The sequence below is a fragment of the Molothrus ater genome, chromosome Z, assembly GCF_012460135.2.
Source record: "Molothrus ater isolate BHLD 08-10-18 breed brown headed cowbird chromosome Z, BPBGC_Mater_1.1, whole genome shotgun sequence".
Lineage (NCBI taxonomy): Eukaryota > Metazoa > Chordata > Aves > Passeriformes > Icteridae > Molothrus > Molothrus ater.
Window position 1 is genome coordinate 53369593 of NC_050511.2, and position 17359 is coordinate 53386951.

A 17359-nucleotide genomic window follows, 5' to 3' on the forward strand; every position below is an offset into this window, starting at 1 on the left:
AAAAAATTTCCTCATCAGAAGGGTTGTCTAACACTGGAACAGGCTGCCCAGGGAAATCGTGGAGTCACCATCCCTGAAGGTATTTCAAAGACATGTAGATGTGGCACTTAAGGACATGGTTTAGTGCTGGACTTGGCAGTGCTGGGTTAAGAGTTGGACTTCATGATCTCAAAGGTCTTTTACAACCTAAAGGCTTCTATGATATACAAAACTAGGTAAATGGTTGAATTACCTGTGACAATAAATAAACCTTTAATTGTTTCTTCTAGGACTTGCTGCTTGGCAAGCCTCCATTTGGTTCAAAGAGCCAGTTAGTACCCTCTGATGACTTAATTACTTCCAAGAAGCCAGCACATGCTCTATGACTTATGTGACTACCAATCAAACTATTTTTCTAATAGAACAAAAAGATTATAGCTACTTCTATAAAGAACATGTCTCTTACGTTTCATTCCACATGTGGGTAGTGGGAATTGCAGCATATAAAGTATCTATTACCTTCCATCCTCCAGCTGGAGAGCTCTCAGTCCTGCCAGTATGGCATCTTTATTTACTCGACTTAAATCATCTCCAAGAATAACCAGACATGATAGTCCTGTGTAAGTCATTGCTATGTGCCCACTATCATAGGGATGACATATACCTGGACCCTAAAAAAGGAGAAAAAAAATAGAAATTTTGAAACATTGCAAGAGCTTACACTACAGCAAATATTTTTTTTTTTAAGGTAAGAGGTAAACAAATTACTTTACCCTTTACTCATTATGGTTAAACTGAAGATATCCTGCTCAGCTTTCCTCACCAAACTCTGCTCAGCTTTCCTTATCAAACTAAGTTACTGCATAACTCTGCTGGTCTTGTAAACACTTGGTCAGTAGGAAGCCTTGGAAAAAAGCTTTGCCAAGAACTCCATTTGTGGAACAACTAAGGAAAAAAGGGCATGTCTTCACCTGTACCTAAGTTTGTCCTGACACACCACTGGGCATTAGCTTCCTGGCAGCTGGGTAAGCACTCTTAAACAGCCAATCTCTGGAGGTCCCTCAGCAGAGATTTTACAACATAATGATCTACAAGGAGAAAGCAGTGTGAGAGATTATTAGTAATCTCTCTGTCAACTGAAGCAATACCAAATTAGCCACTTACCTACTTTGAGCTCTATTTTAAAATAATAATTAGAGTTCAAATGAAGTATTTATATAACAAATAATCACAGAAACATAGAATCCTGAGTTGGAAAGGACTCACAAGGATCACTGAATGTCAACTGAGAAGCAAAAATTATAGTTAAAGGCTGACTAGTCCCATAATACAACTCATAGAAATGGGAAAGGGATTGATACAGCTATGCTAAAACTTCTATTTTTCTTTATGGTATTTTTGGGGCCCATCCTGGACTGTACTACTTCATGAAAACAGAAGCCACATGTAACAAGATGACTGTGGATACCTGAGATGGTTCAGTTTGAAGCAACTGGAAGATAACTATTTTAAACACAACAAAATTATTTCAATACTGAGTATTAGAGATAGATTTTTAAATTATATTTTACTAGTATTATTGCCTAATCAATTGCAATTCTTATTTTGCAATTAATCCTAAAAACACAAGGAAAAAGCAGTATAAAACCAAATTTAATGTTATGTTACGTGTAATTGGTATTTTTCAGGCAAGTCATGCTTATTTCCAAAGCCAAAAGGCTTTTCTTCTAGTAAGAAACTGGGAGAAAAATTGTTATCATCCACTAGCCAGCAAGAGACTGCTTTCACACAAGGGAACCACAGACAATTGGGAAAGGGAGGCAGAAAACAGGGTGAAATGGGTTCAGCAGCACTGGAAAAGCTATGCAACAGAGGAGAACAAGAGTGTATGTGCTGAGAGCTGCACCTCCTCTCCCTTTCTTCCAGTCCTGGACCCTCTCTTGAGGTGGCATCACAAATTTCAACAGCTCCCACTCCCATCCCTGTACTGCCAGTGCCCCCATCACTGTCTCCTACCCTACACATTAAATAGACATATAGGGCACATTAAATTGCTTTTGTTAAGTGGTCTCTATTGACCTGAGCTAATGCATTGGTGCAGAGTATGCTCCGAGAAGACAACAAAGAGGGTATGGCCAGGGTCTGTTCTCCATGCACTTTACCTTTTGTAAGAATTAGTCTGTAGGTCCCACAGGAAATAGATTTACTTGGATCTTAGAGATGGAGTAAACACTTCTGTTCTGTTGGAATTACCATCATGTTCCTCACAACCTCAGCCTTTTTTAAAAGAATTAACACTTAAAAGATTTAAGTTGGGGGAAGCTTTCAAACATTTAAACTTAGCTCAGTGATGTGACAGTGTTCCCTACTATATTAATTAAAACAGCTATTAAAACATAACTCGTGGCCACCAAGAATTCCCAGTGACCACTGCAGAGCCAAGAAACTCTCTGCTGCAGAAGCATGGGCAAGATCCCTTCAAACACTAATAAAGAATGCTACTAAACCTGCACTAGCACTGGCACAGTCCCACTTTCAAGACAGGGTTCCTTCACCCAGGTGCCAATCCACACACGGTGCTAAGCGGTTTTGACACATTTGCACAGAGGTGTGTGCTGAGTGCTAAGTCCACCAAGACAACACACCTGGTTGCAGCCAAGAAGCATAATTATACTTTCAAAATATGCAAGTATGTAGTTCTTGTATTTATGAAGATCCCCCAATGCAGGGAAGAATGATGCGCGGAACTCCACGATATCAGAAGGCTAATTAATTACTTTATTATACTATAGTATACTATAACTATTTTACACTGTATTACACTAACAAGAACTATACTAAACTGAAGAAACTCGTGACTATCTGCTGACCAGATAGTCAACACAGCTTGACTGATTGGCTAATTAACACAAACAGTGTCCACCAAAATCCAATCAAGCAATCCCTTTAGGTAAATAATCTTCCAACACATTTCACCAGTCCAAAAACATAGGAGCAGCTAATGAGATAAGAATTGTTTTGATAATTCTTTTCTCTGCTTTTCTCCGTTCAGAGGGCATGTGAATACCACATGTAATTACCTAATTTCTAAATAAATGCCTACTCAACAGCTATTTGACAATCTATCTTTTGCATGCTTTGATGTATTTCACAACACATTTTGCATGTTCAATTCATAGGGGGTCTTTACTTGGACATGGGTACCCTCAGCTTTAGAGGCATCTTTTTCATGTTCTTACGTTCACTTAAAGTATAAGATTTTAGCTGTTGCCAAATAATTAGTGGCTAGTATCTAGCCACTAATTCAAGGTGTCTCTGCTTCTGTAATCTCTTTAATAGTTTCAAAACTATTCTGCAAGACCTTTTGTTAAGTTTCTCACTTAGTGGAACCACAAAATGGCCTGGGCTTGAAGGGACCTTAAGGTCATCTAGCTGCAACTCCCCTGCCATGGACAGAGACCCTTTTCAGTAGACCATGTTTCACAGGACCCCTTAAAATATACAGAGATGCCTGCTTAAAATAAAATAATATTAGTACAGAGATATTTTGGCCCAGGCTTCCTGGGTCTTTATAGTATTTTTTTTAATCTTACATTTACTTTTATATTCTATTTATTGTTATCTTTTCTGTGATTCACTGCGCGAAATATTTATAACTATTCATCTTTCACCAGTATCAGTGTTGCAGCCTTGAGAAAATACAATGTTGTGTCAGGAACACAAAAGATATCTTTTTTCCCCCCAAGTGAAAAGACATGTTAATTACCACAATGTTACATAAAAGCTTCAGCTATTGAAAACAAAATTCTGATTCACAATGCTTTCAAGATACTAAAATTTAATCACAACACTTTCAACATACTGAAAAGACCTAGGCCTACTTGAAACTGTGAGGAGGCTGTTTAGCCCTAAATTAAAAAGCTAGTTTAAACTGCAGTAACAGCAAATCTGAGACACTTCAAAATCTGGAGCCATTTCAGTATAAAATAATTTTCTAATTCTAAAAGCAATCATGTTTTGAATGTGAAGCTAGAGGAGTCACTCTTAGCATTCATTCACAGTTAAGACTGCTACATCTTGTGAGGCCTGTGTTGTGAGTTGGTGAAGTGGATATGGTTTTGTTTCACTTTTGCTTTTGTCCCAAAAAGCTGCAAAGACACTGCTGTCAAACACCTCAAAGGCAACAGCTAAAACACCACAACTCCCAAATCAAACCCAAATAACCTGCTGTTGAGAGATTTAGTAAAGCTGGATATTCTAACATAACCTTCACATTTTTCTAGTAGTTTGAAGGGCCCCTACTGACTGAATAGATTTGGCTATCACTTTCTTAAGAGCTCAAAAATGAAATCACTGTAGTGTCATGTAATAGATAGCAATTGTCCATGCAAATCCAAAATGCTTACAGACTTTTTCAAAAAGTATTTTTTATGGCAGACGTAATAGAACACTTTTAAATAATGAAAAAAGAAAAATTACTTGACCGTAAACACATCCCATAGTCATGCCAGTGAATTTCTAATTCTTTTTTCTGAGTTATTTCAGGACATTTCAGGCAACAGTGCTGGAAATGCTTTAAACCTTTATTTGCCAATAAATCAAACAGATGCAATCTTTCAAATGCAGATACAATGAAGAAAGTACTGCAATGCTTGAATAAAAACCACATCCATGTGCAAACAATTTTCTAGAGAGAGTGATCTTGTAGCTAATTTCTACAAGTAACTTGATTCCATCCCTTTATCTCATATGTATAGTGGCCAACACATTCTAAGACACCAGTGGACAGAAACATAATTCCAGTAAAGATAATATTTCAGTATGAAGCATTTACTATTGGAAGGTGAGAATCAAATGAAAACACCAGAAAGTGCTGGGAGGAGAAAACAATGCTCTGCCAATCTTACAGAGTTTTTGTCTTCACAGCCCTTTACGAGATCTCAGAACTATATGCAGAATAAACTCTTCTAGCTTCATATACTGGGGAGGATTTGAAAAAGGTTTCCAAAAGTATGCACTACTACTACTATTTAAAATACTACACTGTAAAGCTGCTAAAGGTATGATACAACTGGAAAAGGAAAGTAGAGGCCAGTGTGCAGGAAGGACTGCAAAAGAAGTACAGTAGTTCTGTCCTGTGTTTCAGAGTTAATCAAATTGTACTGAAAAGTAGATGAAAAATCTGTGAAAGCACCAAACTAGCCTCTGCTAACCTCATTTCTGTCTTTTATTAAAAGCATTTTCTTTTCACATGGAAGAACTCTCTTGAACTGGGCTTCAAAGTATTTGCTCTCATTGTCATGACAAACAGGGATGAACAGACATGCCTAAGTCTGGGTGGGTATCAGGTGCAGTCAAATATGAATGATTCAACACAGGAAGAGAAATACCAGTTGCAAACACTGACACTTGCAGACACTCACTTTGGAAGAAACAGCCAGGCCTAGTCTATTAATACATGCCTCCCTGGTTGGTGTCACCGCCAAGATTTTAGGTGTTTTTTTGACAGTGGGATGGCCTACACGGCACCAGACACACTGGCAGCATCAGATGGGATTCACTTTTCTCAAAGGACCTGACCTGGACAAGCTCCAGAAGTGGGTCATGAGAACCTCATGAGATTTAACAAGACCAAGTGCAAGGTGCTACACCCAGGTCAGGACAACCCCAGACTGGGAGGGTACAGACTGGGAGAGGAAGAGAAGTCATGGAGAGCAAAGGGCTTGGGGGTTCTGCTGGGTGAGAGGCTGGACATGACCTGGCCCTGGGCACTCACAGCCCAGAAAGCCAAATGTGTCCTGGTATGCATCCAAAGCAGCGTGGGCAGCAGGGGAGGGAGGGGATTCTGCTCTCCTCTGGTGAGACCCCATGTGGAATGCTGTGTCCAGGCCTGGGGTCTTCAGCACAGGGAGCATAGGAACCTGTTGGAACACATTCAGAGGAGGCCACTAAGTTCATTAGAGGACTGGGGCACTTCTCCTATAAAAAAAGGCTATGAGAGTTGGGATTTGTCAGCCTGGAAAAGAGGAGGCTTTGAGGTGACTTAATTGTGGCCTTCCAGATCCTGAAAGGACCTACAAGAATGATGGAGAGAGACTCCTTGTCCTGTCAAGCATGCAGTGACAGGACAAGGACAATGGCTTCAAACTGAAAGAGAACACGTTTAGACTACATATTAGGAAGAAATTCTTAACTGTGAGGGTGGTGAGGCATTGGAACAGATTGTCCAGAGCTGTGGAATCCCCATCCCTGGAAGCATCCAAGGCCAGGCTGAATGAGATGCTGAACAATCTGTCTAGCGGAAGGTGTCCCTGCCTGCAGCAAGGGGACAGGAGCTAGATGATCTTAAGGGCCCTTTTCAGCCTGAACCTTTCTATGATACCAAAGAACAACATGTTCTGCATCACTTAATTAGGGCTGTTCTGCCCAGCTTCTCTAACTCATGATAAAAGAGAAGTTTTCCTTTGTTAGGACAAGACCAGAGAAGGAGGAGACCGCACTGAGATAAGCCACAATTTGTGCGTCAGTTTCTTCACTGCTGTGAGAATTTAAGTTCTAGGTATCATTTTAGTATGTTTCTTATGCACGTTTCTTAAAAGTTCTGCAAACATTTCAGTATTATTAACAGTACAAAATTCCCTGCTGTCCAGACATTCTGTAATTATGCAATTAATATTATAGAAAAGACACAAGATCATTTATTGCCTAATTGAAAACATTTCACATACACATTCTTAACTGACCTTGGAGGGATTGAATGGCATCCCTAAATATGAAGAACCTCTGAATCCACAGCGATTCATATTTGATCCTGTAAAAGATTAAAACAATACTCAACTAACTTTTGTTGAAACATTTATTATAAACTATAATTATCTAATGAGATCAAGACCCGTTAGTTTGACACTATTCACAGACATAATAAAGTGTGCATGTGTCTCTCATTTCCCAACCTTAGTTCAGTATCTCTCTCATTAACAAAAAAAAAAAAAAGAAAACCACAAGCAAACTTAACTTACTTATTGGTGTAGTGACAAAACACAAAGCATCAGATTTTTAATGTTTTTTTAATTTGGCGGAAATACAGTTTGTGTCACCACAGACTTGTCTTCCATGCCCACATGAAAAAAAGAGAAAAGGACTGCTCCCCTGGGAAAATGGCCAGAGTTAACATATTTTTTTTATTCCTCTCTGGATTCTTGCCTGGTAATACCATCTGTTCCCAAGCAGAACTGTTTCAAGATACTTCGCAACACGTTCAAGGATAAACAATTCGCAGTTTTAAGCACATTGTTATCATAAGCTATCAAACATTTCTGTCAGTGATACAGTGTAATTTGTTTCAAACGAATCACAATGCCTGAGCATGTGGCACAAAGAACCATGAACCAAATGCTGTCAAGAGTTTAAGTACAGCTTCGCAGGACTCAAACTTGCTTTTGCATGGCAAAACCTCAGTTTACTGCTCAATGTCTGAAACTAAAAACCTAATGAATGAATGCCACAGTCAAACAGCAGCTGGTTGTTCTTAAATACTATTGACCTCTTTAAAGTTATTCAGCCTTTAAGCTAAAAATCTTCATGGATATTAAAGAAAATTGCCCCAGAATAAATAAGAATGAATATTTATAAAGCTCTAAGCTCTAAGCCACATCACTATGCAATGTGGCCTACAAGCTCTGGTATAATTTAGCAGCATATTACCTTCTAATTCTAAACATACTCTGTATATATGCAAAATTTAAACTAGAAAGGTTTTATTAGCTTAAGAATTTCAACTTGGCCTGAAGTAGGCAAGTTTCTCGGCCAGACAAGTCTTTGGAGCTAACTGACATAGAGTGAAACACCTGCAATTCTCCACTTCCTCCACAGTTCAGTCAAAAGCACTTCTTAATGATTCTACACATGTAACAAAAGCAACTTCAGCCTGCTTAAAAGCTGGTGTGCCATAGTCTGATCCACACAGAGGAAACAAAAAGAAAACAATAATATCTGTTTTATTTTATTATAATATAAACATTCTTTCAGAGAACATTTGTCTATTCACTTGCAGAGTCAAAAACTTGCATTTCATGTCGCCTCCGCCTCTGGAAAGCATAAAAAATTAAATGAGTCTTAAAGACTAATCTAAAGTCCCAAAGGACACTGCCCAAAAAAGCATCACAATTTCAAAAATGACACAATGTGAACAAATCAGTAAGAGAAGACCTAGAACTCTTGCCCTGGGTAAGAAATCTAGGTAAGTCCCAGATTTCCTAGGTGACATCGTGGGAGGGGGGAAAAAAATCACATTCACATTCATTTTCAGTAAAAATTAACCTGTGTCTTAAGTGCTTAAGCAAACTAGAACCCTCACTTTGAAATGATACTGGTATGGAAACCCTTTACCTAGAAAAGAGATATTGTGCCACTAACTCAGCTATTCTGGCCTACTGCAAAGGACACGTGCTACAATTAAGACAGCTCTGCAGCTGAACAGAACTCGGCTGACAGTCGCTAGATGGAAGGATTCATCCCAGAAATACCAATTCTCATCACTGGCCTTTTGGACCATAACTTATAATTCATTATCAAGGTAGAAATGGCAGCATGAAATCCAAGTTTGTGTGCTGTTAGTGGGTCAGTCTGATCCCCTTCTGAGTTCACAGATGCTACACAAATAGATTAAAAATAAACTACATTAATGAAATCATGATGTATTACTCCCTTTAGATGTTTAACTTTCATGTAGTATTTCAAAACCATTCTTCACTACTTTTATCAACTTTTATCAACTAGAAAACAATTCACAATTTTAAAATTGGATTTAAAGTTGGATTTTTAACTGTATTGCTATGAATTTAAAAATCTATTTTGACACTTTTTGTCAGTACTTCTCATCTCCCACTCCAAACTTCATACACTGGCTCCTAGGAAAAAGAGAAGACCAGCATGCACTTCAAGAAAACTTTAGGGCAAACTTTGCAGGGAATTTGATCATCTCCCCTCTTAAATGCATTAATGTGCTTGCAATAGATGCTTCCTAGACCTTCCTAGACTGTTACAAGGGAGTTGCTAAATCTCTAGTCACAGTACATGAAGTAAAAAATAGAATTTTGAGTTGATAAAGGAAGCATTAAAACAGGAAGTGAAAACAGCTTGTTTTTAACCACATGACTCTGGAACACTGATGTAGCGTCTCAAAATGGTTTTTTAGCATCCTGTGAGCATACTAGTTGCAAATCAAATGAAAACCAAAGGCAAGTTACCGGAAATTACTCTCTTTCGGTTTATGAAAGAAACTTTACAAAGTGAAATTTCATCTTCTGTAAAGTTGGCTTTACTATTTTATTGCAATTTACTTGTGCTTCATGTTTTATGTAATAGCTTAGTATTGCTAATCAAACTCTTCACTTTCCTGAACCAAAAATGGGCTGTCAGAATCAGAAATAGAATTAAAAACGAAATAGAAACAAATTAAAAGGATGTGATCGCAGCCTATGTCCCTTGGGGCAAAACTGCTGGAGTGGCCAGTTCAGCTGTAGCAGAGTTTGCTGTGCCTCACCTCAACTGCAGCTGTGAAATGGTACCACCTGGTGTTCACTTCCACCACCAACCTTACTTAGCCACTTTCTACAGGAGCTTAAGACAGAGCAAAGAGTAACAAATACTTCATAAACTGCTGTGTAACTATTTGTGGTGGTTCGAAAGCTGAAAAAACACACCTGGAAAAACGTTTCACATTTGACAACTAAAGAAAACGGACCCTTTTCCAAAACCAAGAGACTTCATGCTTAAATCAAGAGCAGCTGAAACTTCCCTGTGAAGAAAAAGATGTTACTTATGCGTCCTTAAACCAGAAAGTCCTTAAGATATGTAAAAGAGTTTCAAGTGATGACCACAGACAACTTATCCTATGAGCTCTTTTTTTACAGACAGGGAATTTTTGTTATTTATATTTTATGATTTCTCTTGCATGGAAGGATTGATAAACTTTTACCACTAATTTTTCACATTCAGATTATCTATGCATTCCTCTGGCTGCAAGACTTGTCTCCTTTTGCTAACTACAGGAGTTTACACACATTACTAAAATCTTATAATGTATAAAAAAAAATCACAGCTTTAATTATAATTATATTATTTGATTCAGTCCATACATCCAGATAAAAGTAAGCATAAGCTTTTCTCACTGAACTAGAGCTTGTGATTGCTCCTGTACATCAAAGCACTAGAGGATGTCACTAAATGCAAAGTTGCATTCTCCAAAATGTCCATTATACATCTAGATAAACACTTCAAATGCAGCCATAAAAGAAAGTCAGGCTGGAAGAAAATTTGCATTTTCCCTCAAGAAACTCATGATCAGAAAGCTCACATGTATCAATGATTTCAAAAAGTCAATGTCATTTTATACATTTCTTTCAGTACTGCCACATAAGAAGAAAGAATCATTAATACAAATCTGAATTTAGACTTTGACAGAAGTAAGTTTTAGGTCTGTCATGTATCATACTGGTTTTCAGTCTAGTATACATGGGTCCTGGGGATTCAGACCAATAAATAACATATGTTTTGGTATTCCTTTTAGTTCCATTTTTTTAGTACAGCAAAGCTAGTGAAGCATCCAGCTGTCAAAAAACACAATTTTCTTCCTTCTCCCATAGTGGTCTGGCACTGGTGCTCCCAATCAACACAGTTCACCAATGCAACACAAAGCTAACCTTCTGTTAGATAAATAAATGCGTGTTTTTCTGCTGCTGCAGCAGGCTCTCAAGCAGGGTCAAACAAATGCCACTGTTCCTATGGGGGAGGATGGTAGATGAATATGGCCAAGCAGTGTGCTTCCACTGTGCAATTAGATTACTTGAGTACAAAGCTCTGGATTCACTCTCTTTTAAAAGTGCTGAACTGGCCCTGAATGTGACTTGCAAGAAACTGGGATACATCTTTCTTAAATTGTATGAGTTGCACTTAGGTTAGTTAAAATAAACTTGAAATAGCTCTGTCAAGGAGCTGCACTAAGAGAAGAAAAACAGTAAAACACTGACATCATCTTAAGAACAAGTAACTAGCTAAAAGAGGGTGTTTTGTCAACCCTTCCCCAATTTCACTAACACTTCAAAAAGTAGCGTTTTAATCTAAAAAGGTATCATTTCTGCGAGGCTTGTAAAAGAACATTACCCTCCACAAAATTAAAAAAGAAAAAAGCACTTTTTAAGATTTCAACTTCTTTCTAAGAGGAAACATAGTTAGGTCTTCTTGCAGCGACCACACAAAGAAAACAAAACCACACAGTAGCTATGCACCTAAGTAAAGCATTCACTAAAAGGGAAGGAAAGGTAACAATGGCCAAAATCAAAGATAAAGCCAAACTATTTAGCATGAGTTACAGAAGATGGGGATCCTTCAAACAAGCAGAAGGAAGCAGTAAGTGGAAGCATTCAGCTAAGAATGTGTTTCTGTGTGAGGCTCAGTTTGCACATGTGATGTGTTGCCATTCCTTCCTAATTAGAAGTGGTATTGAGCCAGCTTCTGGAAGACTTGAGCTAAACTTTTGGTACCAAAAAGACATATTTTGTTTGAATCACAGCTACAACAAACCCACAGAAGAATACAGTCTATCCTGACAGATTCTAATCTTCAGCTTCCTCAAGTGCATTTTGATTAGGCTGACAGAGCATATGTTTGCCTTCTTACTCAGTAGATCAAGATCTCAACATTAGTGTGCTTTAGTTTCAAAACTACAAACCTCTGAAGTGAAGCTGTCATTAGCCATTAGACATACTACATACCAATAAATACAAACATGTCACTTAAGACTATCATAGGGTATTGAGAGACTTTATCCAAGAGGCGCTCTAAATCACCAAATTCTGAATTTTCTAGCAGGTTCTGTAACACTCTGCTGTAGTGGGTTGACTCCAACCAGCAGCTGAGGCAAGAAAACAGAGAGAGGAAGAGAAGACTCAGAGAGTGAGACAGACAGTTTGATAGTGTGGGTGCACAGCAAAGCAAAGTAGGAATTCATTTACTACTTCCCATCAGCTGGGCAGGTATATAGTCACTTCCCAGAAAGCAGGGCCTCAGCAAGTGTATGGGTTACTCAGGAAGACAAATGCCAGAACCACGAATATTGCCCCCTTTCTCCTTCTCTTCCCAAGTTTTTTTTGGTTTTTTGGGGGTTTTTTTTGTTTTTTTGTTTTTTGTTTTTTTTTTTTTTGTTTGTTTGTTTGTTTTTGTTTTGTTTTGTTTTGTTTGTTTTTTGTTGTGGTTTTTTTTTTCTGAAAATGATGCTAGATGCTATGGAGCGTCCCTCTGGATAGTCCAGAGGTCAGCCTGGGTCAGCTGTCCTGGCTGTGTCCCCTGCGATATCTGCCATTGGAAAAGGAGTGCAGAGGAGGCAAAAAGAGCTAGCCTTGATTAGCACTGCTCAGCAACAGCTGAAAGACTAAAACACTCTTTTGGTACCAGGCTCAGAGCACAGCAGATTAGAGGCTACTGTAAAAAAAATTAATTCTAGCCCAGTCAGTGCACCCACTTTAACAGTTATTGATAAAAATAAACAGATACTAAGTTTGTGGAGCACCAACTATTCTGTCTCCCATCCACTGGAAAGAAGACTCTAAGGCAGCAGTAGTTCTCAAAATAATATGAATTTACCCTCTTAAAAAATGCTTTAAATAAAAATCAAGTTAAGTGCTGTGCATAAAGGAACCTTTGGATGGACAAACATGAAAAGCAAAGAAATTTATTTTCCAATAAGAATTACAGGAATTCTCTTTTTGACTGATACCAAATTTTAGAAATTCAACCACTGATGCAATCAATAACAAGGCCAAGATTCTGTAAAAACATACTACCATTTAAAATGTAGCTTTTAAATTGGTTTTCAGTCCCAGAGCCAAACTTTGTGAAGACTTTCCTTAAATACAATGCAGTTACTTTAGATTGGTGGAATTCATCATTATAAAAGAGTATTTTAATTTAATTTTTTATAAATCAATATTCCAGGGAAAGAGACATTTATCAGAATGCATGAAAAAAATTGAGCAATAGCACGTTTCTTTAAAAGTAAAACATTGTGCTTTCTTGGTTTTGGTTTTCTTTTTGTTTAAATCCGGACAGATTCCAATCCATCAAGCTAGGAATCTCCTCTTTAACTGGAGATGCACAAGCACTTTGAAACCAAAAACTTCAGTGCTGTAGCCTACCACAGTTTAGTCACTTCTCCAAAGAGGCCGAAAGAGGGAGTAGGAGCTCTGCTGCTGGGAGGCTGCCAATTAACAAGCACTGCACCCACTCAGGATTACAAACCAGAGAGCCAATACAATTTACTGGAAGTAGACATTACCAGAGTGTAGGTGTTTCCTTCTTCACATTTAGTCATTCAATACCTAGCCTGCTGCTATCAGCATCATTTACATTTTGCACTTTCTATTGCACATTTTGTCCAACAGAAAAAGCAAAAAGGAAAAACAAATGACGCTGAAGTTTTAGCAGTCAAGTGACCAGATAAGAGCAGTGCTATTACCAAAAGCATAGGAAGAACAAGAGTTATTACAGTATGATACAAAAACACAGAACTGAAGGGCAGCTTGTTCTTCTAGTGAAAAGCAGATTTATTACCTGGAAAGCACAGAGTGCACTGCCAAAAGTGCCCTCCCCAAACTCCTCTCAGTTTTGAGGGGATGATTGCTAGAAAAAGAAGGAGCACATCTCTGCCAAACTGTCAGCCTGTACATCTGCACACTGATATTTTTACTGCCCTCCCTAGGAGGCTCCAGACAATGGCAATAATCTAAACACTGACCAGGTAGAATCCCCAGAGAATTACTGCATACTATCAAAGACAAACAAACAAACAGAAATGCCTGTTCTAATCTCTCTTCTTGCAAACTTCCCTCTTCTTTTGGAATTAAATCCTGAAGACTGGTATAAAAGTCACAAAGTGAGCAACTTCTAGAAACAAAGCACGTACACTGTGGAAAGATTTCTTAACAGTAAGTCACAGGAACCTTCTAATCATTAAAAAACTTTGTAGGATTATTTATGTAATCCAAACTCCTATTTTTCAAGAATCAATCCTGGAAGGCAATATGAGAAAAAACAAATCCATCAAAACTAGTTCCTGTGGTGGATCTGATGGTTTCTAAATCTCCAGAGTAAGAAAAAGGATTTTTTTATTACTGTAAAAATAAAGCACCAGCAGTCCTGACTTCCATATGCTTATTTCATAAAACTAATTTTAGAGACCTAATTTGTTGTATTTAGAGACAAATATTATTTGTTGTATATAATTAGAATAAATAATAGAAGGAAACACTGAATTTTCTGCCTATATCCATCCAAAGTACATGGATGGATGTATTAATGATTTTACAGACAGGCAATTGTAGAGACCACCAGCCTGGAGCTATGCCCACAGCAGCACTTAACATGCCAGCACCTTCTGTCATAGAGCAGCAGTGCCTCACCTACGTCTCCCTCCCTCCTTCCCGCTCCTTGTAGTGCTAACAGCCATTCCCCTGGGCTGCCACACAAAAAACTGCCAACACCAACTAGCCCACAGGAACAGCACCTCCCTAACTTCTGTCAAACCAGCCAGGAAAGGGACATTTCCTGCGAGTTCCCTTGCCAGTTTTTCTGCTATGCACCTTCCATTCTGAGGACAGCTGGGATTCAGCAGCAGCATTATTCCTTCTCAAAACCTAGGGTAAATTCAACCATCACAGATCTAAGGAACATCAGGCAGGGACTGCATTTATCCTTTTTGCTTCTTACTCTTACACCTCCAAATCTCCAAAAGCTGTTGTAAAAAACCACACCTGTGATCACAGATCCTGGCATTGAAGTGGAAGTCAATATAATCACTATTACACTTGTAATACTTTTAAAACAAATGCATTTCTTTTAGAAGCAGGTGAAACATTCCTCTGAAATACCTAAAGGCGCATATATATGTATACATATATATAAATAAATAACTTTATTATACTATTTTATACTGGCTGATGTTCAAATTAATTTTGGCTTTTTCTAGCTTTATTACTTGTGAGGGATCTATATCCAAGATCTGCTAAACATCACTACCTGAAATTATCAGGACTGTACTTCAGGAAGGTCAACCTTGTATTTTATAAAAACAAGAGTCATCCACTATTCCCCAAGTAAAAAGCAAAAGTAAAAATGTTAATATCAATTAAAAAAAACTAAAAACTCACTCACTGTCTTCTGTGGGAAGGACCTGCAGGGAATAAATCCATTCTATTATATCATCTTTGTTCACCACATCTAAGGAATCCAACATATCCAGACCAGAGAGTGCGAAAAATGCAATTGTCAACCTAAAAGAAAAAGATAAGACTTACACTTCCCACCATAAATATCATGGGGAAATTAACAAACGGTTGCAGCAACAGACACATCTATGAATTCTCAGCCTTTGACAGTGGTGCAACACAGAGCCTAGCTTAGAATACATGAAAGCCATCTACTGGACAAAATAATGTTCTTTGTACTGAAAACATTTCTCTGCCTCAGCAAGATTTTTCATATAAGCTGTTCCTCCTTTTATATAATAATGATATGTCAATTAAAAATTTATGTAAGGGCCTGTTTACCCAAAAGAAAACCCCAACAAAACAACCCACTAAGAAGTAAACTAGGTTATGATATCAACATATGGAGAACTAGTTCTCTGTGAAGAATTCTTACATGAACAATCCCCTAAACATGCATTAGGCAGATATGCAAGGTAACCCTTAACTATAGTAAGCTGCCTCTTATTATGTCTCAAATCCAATTTCAGATGTCAAGGTCAAACAGCAAAACCTACTTTGTAAGCAAACAATGCATAAATAGGCATATAGAATGAATTAACATCTAGAGGTATTTATTTCTGGTCCCTGGGTGCAAAGCAGCCTAGATGACTACCTTACTTAAACATCCAAAATTAAGCACGTCACATTCAAGTATCCCACAGAGCAGTGGAGTAGCTAGCATGCTCAATGTCCTTCTTTCCTACAACTTGTTTCCTTCCATGAATGTGTGCTATCATACCTGCTAATTAGCACCTTCTTTACTGGGTTTGTTTTAACTCAAACCATTGCAGCCACCCCTGGCATGGCCCTCTAGCAGTGCATTACTCACTCTGACAGAGCACCAAAGCAACAGCACTGGGTTAGGAACTTGGGAGCACTTACTATGAGAGAAAACACTCTTGTAATGGTACCTTGGATGTTCTGACTCACTGAAATTAGCTGGATGTTTATTTTGCCACCCACACTTGTCTGACCCTTCTAGAAATTCTTGCTCTCCATACACCAGATAAGATGATGGATTGTGAAACAACTGCTACACATGCAGAAACTAAAATACAGTACACAAAGGAAAGCCAACACTTAATACCAACTTTCCTTACAAGATTAAGTTGTAATTCGTATTTACCTCACAAACTGGTGAGCCACCTTGGCCAGAGGTTGGTACCTCTGAGGAGACAGATGTGGACAGGAGCCATCACAGCCACTTAATGTCTGCATGAGGTTCTGCATCAGAACCACAAACAGTAAGACCACGTGAGTCAGCCCAAAGCACACATCCAAAAGAATTATTCTAATTAAAACACAGCAGCCAAATGGCAACGCAGCAGATGTTAATCTCAATACAGTGGCACAACCTCCTAAGGTGACATTCCTACCAGCTAGCTAGTAAAATATGTATATTTACTGTCATTATTTCAAATAAATATTGAGAAAGCCAGAAAAAGTATGTTGCACACAAAAGTATTCTATGTAGAACAAGAGTCTATTTTAACCCTTCTGATGACTAAGAAATTGTTTTTCAAAGTGTAAAATAAACACTTCAAGGCTTATATCAACTTTTTGATCAGATCTCTGTTTAACCCAGAATTTGACTCTGGATAATAAATAACTAACAAAAAAAAAATCACTAATTTTATTTTAAAAAAACAAGGAATTTACTGTTCAGCTACAATAAACTATTTCTTTGAAACACTGCCTGTATGTTCTGATCTTCATGAACACTGACAATCTTTTACTAGAGCTATTAAAAAGACGTTTTCACTCCATCTTACCCAGCTAAGTTACTTCCAATGAGGCACAAACATGCCAACATCCACACTAGAAACTGCTGCAAAGTCCAAAACCACAAAAACCACAAGGCTATACATACAACATAGACAGCAAATCTCATTTACAGTTGAAAATGCATGTGTCAGATATATACACTTAAAAAGTAGTTTTCAGTATAGTTATGGTTGAGTTCATTTATTCAGAGTTGACTGTCTCCAGCATTACTAAAGAACAGCCTGTAGTGTGATGGAATTTTTTTATGGTAGGCAAGAGTGTCTGGCAGCACTGGTCATACACGAGTTGCAATA

The 17359-nt window shown here is 38.0% G+C and overlaps 1 protein-coding gene across 1 annotated transcript in view; it reads right to left on the bottom strand.

Annotated features, from left to right (window-relative positions):
• Window positions 1-17359, bottom strand: part of PGGT1B (protein geranylgeranyltransferase type I subunit beta) — a 35438-nt gene that overhangs the window by 15113 nt on the left and 2966 nt on the right. The window contains 3 exon segments of the mRNA XM_036403057.1: window positions 499-650; window positions 6723-6790; window positions 15187-15305. Of these exon segments, the coding sequence (XP_036258950.1) occupies window positions 499-650; window positions 6723-6790; window positions 15187-15305 (339 nt within the window).